This window comes from Mastomys coucha, unplaced genomic scaffold (assembly GCF_008632895.1).
Source record: "Mastomys coucha isolate ucsf_1 unplaced genomic scaffold, UCSF_Mcou_1 pScaffold4, whole genome shotgun sequence".
Classification (NCBI taxonomy): Eukaryota; Metazoa; Chordata; class Mammalia; order Rodentia; family Muridae; genus Mastomys; species Mastomys coucha.
Genome location: NW_022196910.1, coordinates 54283961 through 54291350, shown reverse-complemented (window position 1 = coordinate 54291350; position 7390 = coordinate 54283961). Strand labels below are relative to the sequence as shown.

At 50.9% G+C, this 7390-nt stretch overlaps 2 protein-coding genes across 3 annotated transcripts in view; one reads left to right on the top strand and one right to left on the bottom strand.

Annotated features, from left to right (window-relative positions):
- Positions 1 to 1019: 1019 nt before the first annotated feature.
- Positions 1020 to 5930, bottom strand: Mettl1 (methyltransferase like 1). Its single transcript, XM_031350259.1, has 7 exons — positions 5517 to 5930; positions 5165 to 5332; positions 4011 to 4174; positions 2577 to 2761; positions 2369 to 2482; positions 2109 to 2210; positions 1020 to 1954 (listed from the first exon to the last, which is right to left on the bottom strand). The coding sequence occupies exons 2-7, from the start codon at positions 5323 to 5325 to the stop codon at positions 1805 to 1807; spliced, it is 876 nt and encodes a 291-aa protein (XP_031206119.1). The 5' UTR covers positions 5326 to 5332; positions 5517 to 5930; the 3' UTR covers positions 1020 to 1804.
- Eef1akmt3 (EEF1A lysine methyltransferase 3) overlaps positions 5790 to 7390 on the top strand; it is a 20404-nt gene continuing 18803 nt past the window's right edge. Inside the window, exons 1-2 of one of the 2 annotated variants that reach the window (XM_031350258.1) lie at positions 5790 to 6020; positions 6142 to 6253. In XM_031350258.1, coding sequence (XP_031206118.1) covers positions 5844 to 6020; positions 6142 to 6253 — 289 coding nt within the window. In that variant the 5' untranslated portion in view covers positions 5790 to 5843. The remainder of the gene's footprint in view (positions 6021 to 6141; positions 6254 to 7390) is intronic. The other variant, XM_031350257.1, reaches the window with a different exon arrangement.

The window sequence follows — 7390 nt, the reverse complement described above, 5'->3', positions numbered from 1 at the left end:
AAAAAAAAAAAAAAAAAAGAGCTCTTAACTGTTGAGCCATAGTTTGTCCTTTTCCTTTTAAAGACATTGAACTATGTGTACACATACTGGTGTGTGTGTGTGTGTACGCATGCATTCACATGAGTGCTGCTGCCCAGAATCCAGGACACTGGGTACCCTGGAACTGGATTTACAAGAAGTGAGCCACCCACCTTGGGTGCTAGGAACTGAGTTGGAAGTTTTCTTTCTTTCTTTCTTTTTTTTTGGTTTTTCGAGACAGGGTTTCTCTGTGTAGCCCTGGCTGTCCTGGAACTTACTCTGTGGACCAGACTGGCCTCGAACTCAGAAATCCGCCTGCCTCTGCCTCCCAAGTGCTGGGATTAAAGGCATGCGCCACCACCGCCCGGCTGAGTTTTCTGTTAGACTGAGTACTCTTATCCACTGAGGCATCTCTCCAGATTCCATCTTTGTTTCTTGGGGAACAGTCTCTTAGCTCAAGGAAACCTCTTTTTTCACACATGGGATTAGGGTTTGAGGAACAGAAATGAAGGAGTGTCTTAGCAAGATGGCTCGGCAGGTAAATGCACCTCCCACTGAGGCTGATGACCTGAGTTTGATCCCAGGGACCCACATAGTGGAAGATGGAAGCTGACCTTACTGAGTTGTCCTCACATCAGCATAAATGCACTTGTGCATACCCTCACCTCCTACACATCTGGAGACCCTGACTCTGGATACAAGGAAGGCCAAGAGCACACTCTGAATCCCAGGCTGACTCCACCTCCTCTGTGACCTTTGTGGTCAGCAGCCGGTTACTGCTTTCAGCCACAGAATTCTCCAGGTTAGTGGCTGGAGAGGTGGCTCAGCAGTCAAGAGCACTGGCTGCTCTTACAGAGGTGCAGGGCTCAGTTCCCAGGACCCACACAACAGCTCACAACCATCTGGAACTCTAGTTTCAGGGGAACCAACATCCTTCTCTGGCCCCAAAGGCACCAGGTTTGTGTGACGCACACACATATATATGCAGGCAAACGCTCAGACACATAAAATAAAAATAATTCTTTAAATCTTTTTCCAGCTTATCTCCCTGTTCCCCAGCCTTCCCTCCCTCTCCCTATCAGGCACTACTATGCCAGCCAGTCAGGCCTGAAACTCTGGAATCAAGTTCAACATGGCAGAGACAAGGAAGGCTCTCTACCCTCTTGCTCTTCAAAGATGCCACAGAGACAGCAACAGTAAAGGCAGCAGAGACTGCCTGGGTCAGACTGTAAGCAGGGAGAAGTTGGAAAGAGGCATTTGATACATACCCCAGCCCTCCTTGGGAAATAGTGGCACTGGCACATGGTCACAAACACGGGACGTGGACACACACACACACACACACACACACACACACACACACACACGGGCACATACACTTGGGCACACACATGGGTACGTGGATACACATCCTTCATGCCCAGGACTGCAAAGTAAACACAACTAAAGGCAACCTGAGCCAAACCACACGGCCTAGACAGAGGGGCATCACATGCTTCACCCCAGCTAGAGAAGCCCCAGGAGGGGGGGTGTTCAAAGAGAACAAAATACCCACAGCCCTCCAAATATCCCCTCTGGTCCAAGGTCCTTTGACCTCCTCAGTCAGCTTTATCGGCTTTCTTCTGACAGTGGAAGAATAAAAAGGCAGTAAGAGCAATGGGTAGAAACACCGACAGACTGCACTCCTACTTCTTGGAGAGGTCAACGGCCCCACAGTCCCACCAGTCTGGGAAGGCCTGGAATGGGGAGCTGATCTTTTTTCCAGTCACTAGAAGAGGGGGTCCAGCTAAGGCAGGGTGGGGTTGGGGGTGACTGCCTGGAGGAGGGGATCCTGTATTCTTCGGAAGACGGCCGGGAAATTCTCTCCTCCATTGCGTAGAACTTTCTTTCCTTCCTCAGTTGAAGTGCCTAGATGTTCCACGATGGGGTCTTCACGCTGCAGAAAGAGGGTCCAGAATGTCCTTGCTCATCTTTCAATTGCCTTAGGGCCTGGAGACTCCCTCCTCCTGGTCCTGAGCTTAGTTCAATGACTAACTAAAGGGCCACTCAGAACCGCCTGCAATTTCCCTCAGCTCAGGTGTCTTACTTACTAGCTCTTCCAGAGGCACACGCTCAAACAGTGGGTGCTCTTCAAAATGGGTGCACATCCATTCATGTAGCTCTAGCACATCAGTGATGGTGTACACCAGGCCCTGGACAGACAACATCATTGTAGACAGGGACTGCATTCAGCTGAGTAATGAGATAATGACATTGATAGCACAACTGCCTAAATGTGCCTCCCCCAAGATTGACTTCTCAGTGAAGAGCCCTGGGCGGGCTACCTACAGGATCTTCCCTCCCCACTCACCCCGACTCTTAGCACATAGGCATATTCTGCCAGAAGTGTGGGGCTGATGATTCTCCATTTATGCTTTGTTCGCTTAAAGTGCGGGTCCGGAAAAAGGAAGAACATCTTTGCCAGCTGTAGGACAGATGTTTGGCAACAGGACTGCCCGTTAATGCCCGGCTCCACCTGCCCACCAGCCTAACCCACCCGGCTGCTCCCCAGGCTGCACCTGGCCCTTTCGGAAGAAGTTAGGAAGGTGCTTCATGGCGTTGCTTCGGAGACAGGCGATGTTCTGGAATCCGCCCCCGGGAGTTGCACGGAGGGCCCGAATCCTGTCCTGTACATAGTCCGACACCTTCACCCGAATCTCCAGACCCAGAATCAGGGTATCTGGGAAGAGTGGTGACAGTGCCACTGGGGACAGAGAAATCAAGGGGACCATCAGTGTCTATTTTGAGGAAGTACAGAGAGGTTAAACAGCAAAGAGTTTTCATTTACAGATATCTTAAGTCTGAAGTGGGCGGAGATACTCATGTCCTGCAGAGGAGACCAGAAAAACACAAAACTGTCACACTGTCCCAGGAGCATGGTGTGGTGGCTCATGCCTTTAATCCAAAGAATTGGAAGTAGGGAATGGGAAACAGAGGCAAGCAAATCTCTGTGAGTTCAAGGTCAGCCTGTTTGCTATAGGAAGTTCCAGACCAGACAGGGCTACAGAGTGAAACCCTGTATCAAAAATAAAATAAGCAACAAGACAAAATCTTTCATATAGACTAGAATAAAAGGACCAAAGCTACAGGCACTGTTTGCATTTGCTCTTGAGTTTTGACAGTGATGCCACCATGTAGCCTTATTTAATTTATTTTTTTCTGAGACAGGGTTTCCTTGGTTGTCCTAGAATTCAATTCATAGACCAGGTTACCCTTAAACTCAGAGATCCAACTGCTTCTGCCTCCCAAGTGTTGGGATCAAAGGTGTGTACCACCGCCGCCCAGATTCATTTAGTCTTTATAACACTCTCTGGTACAGTGTGAAGGTTGGGAAACTGAGGCTCAGAAATGCTAAGACCATAGACTTAACCAGAGGGACAGCATGAGCCAAAGTCTTCAGTCTCCACGCGCCATGCTTCTCTTCTCTGATACACTTGTTATCTGTCTATAGGAGAAGATCTATAGGAAAGGTGTGAACATAGACCAGTGGCTTGACGTGCATGCTCTGAAAAACAAAGAAATGTAATAGGAACTCCAGAACATGAGAGCGTGGAGAAGAATGTGTTCTGGTGAGAAAAGGGGTAGGAGAGGGAAGGTGGTGGAATCCCCAAGAAAGCCGGTTCAGGATCAGTGGCCACAGGAGCTGATCTCTGACGCTTGTGCTGACCAGCTAGCTCACTGACCCAGCACAAGGCAGTGGGGTGGCTCACAGAGGTACTGCAGCCAGTGGAGCTAGACAGAACAACCCGGGTTCTCAGATACATTTGAAGCAGCCCTCTCCCTTCACCAGGGCAAAGGTCAGAGACCCAGAGTAGAAGGAAGGTGGAGGATCTGCACACTGATGTCACTAGTGTCTGGTCCCAGGAGAAAAGGTCAACTAATCCTGCCTCTAACCTGCTGAGATAGCAGAACCCAGGGCTCTCCTTGTCCCAAGAAAAGGGCCAGCTTATTACCTAACAAGCCGCCATAGCCACAGCCTATGTCTGCAAACTCCACTTGGGCCCCAGAATGCTTTTCTTTCTCATCCTTTGGATCGTCATGGCTCTTATTTTGAGTAAGCGGAGCAAAGAAGTCTGGGTAAAGCTCAGACCAGTCCATCTCCTCCGGCTTCACGGGGCTATTGGAAAGGAAACATGAGACACGTGAGACTGTTGAGCATACCATTGCAGACGTACTTGTGTGGGAGTGTGGTAGGCTTAGAAAAGAATTCTGCATGCAGGGGCCATGTGGTGTGTAGAAGGCATAATGGAAAGTCCCCTGGCTTCTAAGGTGTGAATCACAGTCCCATCATGAGGCTATGGCTGCTGACCTGCCAAGCTCTTCTGGGTACTGATGTGTCAGGATCTCCCAGAGACTGACTGCCTAAGGCACTGAAGCAGTACTTTGTTTATGTATATTCTTAAAATTTTATTTACTCGTGCATTTTATGTGTATGTGCGTTCAGTCTTCATGCACATCAGATGAGGCAATCAGATCCCATTATAAGTGGTTTCGAGCCACCATGTGTTTGCTGGGAATTGAACCCAGGGCCTCTGGAAGAGCAGTCAAGCGCTCTTAACCACTGAGGCATCTCTCCAGCCCTCTTTGTTTACGTATTTTGTGTGGCAAGGATGGAGCAAGGAGTGGACAGTAGTGTATATATATGTTTATCTTCTCATAAATTCAAAAACCAAAATCGGAGCCGGGTATGGTGCTGCATTCCCTCAGGAGGAAGAGGAAGCTGGATCGCTGTGAGCTCGAGGTCAGCTTGATCTACAAAATGAGTGCCAGGACCAACTAGGGCTATACAGAGAAACCCTCTCTCCAAAACCCAAACCAAATTAAATGACAACTTGCTTCGCTTCATTTTAGTTTCGGCAATAGTTTTTTTCCTCTTCCTAGAGCTGGTTGGCAAGTCCACCCAGACATAAGTCTCCAACACCACGACCCCTCCCAGCCGGCCAACTCCGCCTTCTGCCCAATCTCCCTAAGCCGTCCTCAGCTGACGTGTCATCCGGACAGTTCTCCCAGGTCCATCTCAAGTCCTAGCTGTGGCCCCAGCACGACTGCCTTCCCAGGCTGCCTGAGACGCCCTCCCTCCATCTCGGATCCCGCCCAGCCCGCTCACTAATGCAGCGTATGGTCCGCCATGGGGTTGGAGTGGGCGCGCTGTCGGTAGTAGCGCTTCTGCGGCTTGGGGGCCTCCGCTCCCGCCATCATGCCACACCGTCCACGTGGAGAGCCGAGTTCCCGGCGCGAGGTGATGACGCAGCCGCGGGCTGCCAGCATGCCCCGCCTTTTAAAGAGCGAAGAGCAAATTCTGTTGAACCGTAGGGAAAGGACCCTGAAGGGAGCGGACCGGGAAACCCCCCTGTGCGCTGCTATCTCTAACCGTGCTTTGGGAAGGCGAGCTCCGGGCACCCCGCATCCTCCCTTGGATCGTTCCAGCGTAGTCAGAGTTCTTAAATGCCCACAGGTACCTGTGCGCCCCACAGGTGAGCAGGATGTGAGGGACCCGCCTCCGACAGTACAATCAAGCATCATTTCTTCTCTCTCCTGGTGGTCTCAATACAAGTCTGGCCCGTATGGTGCTGTGCGGGTCCTGTTCTGTGTGCGCCAGGGACCGGACTTCGGGGGTCATCCCCATCTATCTCCAGGAAGTCCAGCTGGAGGAAGAAGGGAGAACTGGGGAGGCGGGGCCCGGTGCCTGGGAGCAGCCCATGTGGCTAGCAGTCCCCAACCTCAACCCCGCACAGATAGAGGGGATCAGAGAGCTGGCTGGGGTGCTCGGGCGCTCTATCTGCCGGATGGCCCGCTCTCGCACCGATCCGGAGACTGAGCCGGAATCCGTGTTCCCACGGGAGGTCGGGCTCTTCACCGACTCTTATTCGGAGAGCAGCCGGTTCTGCTTCTGTGGGCACGAGCTGAGCATCACGCAAAACTTTGGGTCACGCCTTGGGGTGGCGGCGCGCGTGTGGGATGCGGTGAGGAATGGGCTGCCCTAAGTGAGGGTCCCTGAGAGGTCCAGTCCCCGGACCCCGCCTCTCCCATATGGAGCCACCGTGTGACAGTTTCTCACTTTCTTTCTCTTTCCTTTCCTCATAGGCTCTGAGCCTGTGTAACTATTTCGAGAGTCAAAAAGTGGATTTTCGAGGCAAGAAGGTGATCGAACTGGGCGCGGGGACGGGCATCGTGGGAATCTTGGCGGCGCTGCAGGGTGCGTGAGCTGGCATTGCGGCGGGGGGTGGGGAGGGGGCTGGAATGTGAAGTTAGGACGTGGATTCCTGGGGATGGGCAGGGCTTTTGAACTCAGCCTCTATTCTCCTGCGAGGCAGACAGCGCTGATGACCTTTCAGAACACTCAAGCTAGTTGGTTTCAGAGTGGCTAAAACAAATAAGATAGGGTTTCCGTGGAAAAATGCTGGAAATGCTTTCATTAAAATGCTTGTATGGATTTTCTGAAGGAGAGACCTAGGACAGTGAACCTCATCAAAGATTTGTAGCTTTGTTATGCTAGGGTCTCTTAATTTTTTTCTTTTTCTTTTTCTTTTCTTTCTTTCTTTTCTTTCCTTTTTTTGGGGGGGGTGGGAGTGGGGGAAGAAGAGTGTAGGATGTAGTGTGGTCTGGTTGAGACAGGCTCTCTTGTCGTCCAGGCTGGCCTAAAACGAATTCTGTGGAGTTTAGCCTTGAATTCCTGGTCCTCCTGCCTTACTTTTCTTAGTGCTGGGATTATAGGTGTGTGCCACCATATTGCAATACAGACTTCGTTTTTTAATGCCAGAAGAAGCAAGGTTATGAATTTTGAAGGGCCAGAGTGTGAATGGATATCTATTGATTCCAGATGTACAGATGTAGGGGTGGTCATTAAGCAGCTGAGACCCGGGGAAGGGAAAGGCCAGGGAAAGTGCTTCACTTTAAGCAAGAACCTATAAACACATCTTGCCTTGTGACCTAAGTCATGTAAGCTGGGATGTCCTTATTTGTAGGAACAGAAGTGGGTCACATTAAGGGCAGTCTTTGCAGAGGCAGACGTTAATTCTTATATTCATTCACTCAATATGTATTCTCTGTGTGCCAAGGGACTTGTAGTCTAGGGAGGGACAATGTGGGAAGACGCTATGGTACATACATGCTAGTGAGGCCTGTGTAGCATGGCTGTGCTCTGGCTAGCTACCTTGAGGGCTGAGCAATCCATCAAGGGGAAGCTCAGGCAGATGAGGAGTTGGAGGAAGGTGTCTGGATGAGAGTCAGCAAGTTAGGTGAAAAGCAAAGAAGCCAAGTGGAGCGGTTCATGCCTGTAATCCCAGCACTTGGGGGTTCATGCCTGTAATCCCAGCACTTGGGGGTTCATGCC

Bases quoted from the DNA above. Each gene is read 5' to 3' on its own strand.
- Mettl1 (XM_031350259.1), bottom strand. From the start codon at position 5,325: ATGCTGGCAGCCCGCGGCTGCGTCATCACCTCGCGCCGGGAACTCGGC. The intron at 2,762-4,010 runs GTAATAAGCTGG...CTCTGTCCCCAG, and splicing joins TGGCTATGGCGGCTTGTTAG to TGGCACTGTCACCACTCTTC. The intron at 1,955-2,108 runs GTAAGTAAGACA...CTCTTTCTGCAG, and splicing joins GTGTGCCTCTGGAAGAGCTA to CGTGAAGACCCCATCGTGGA.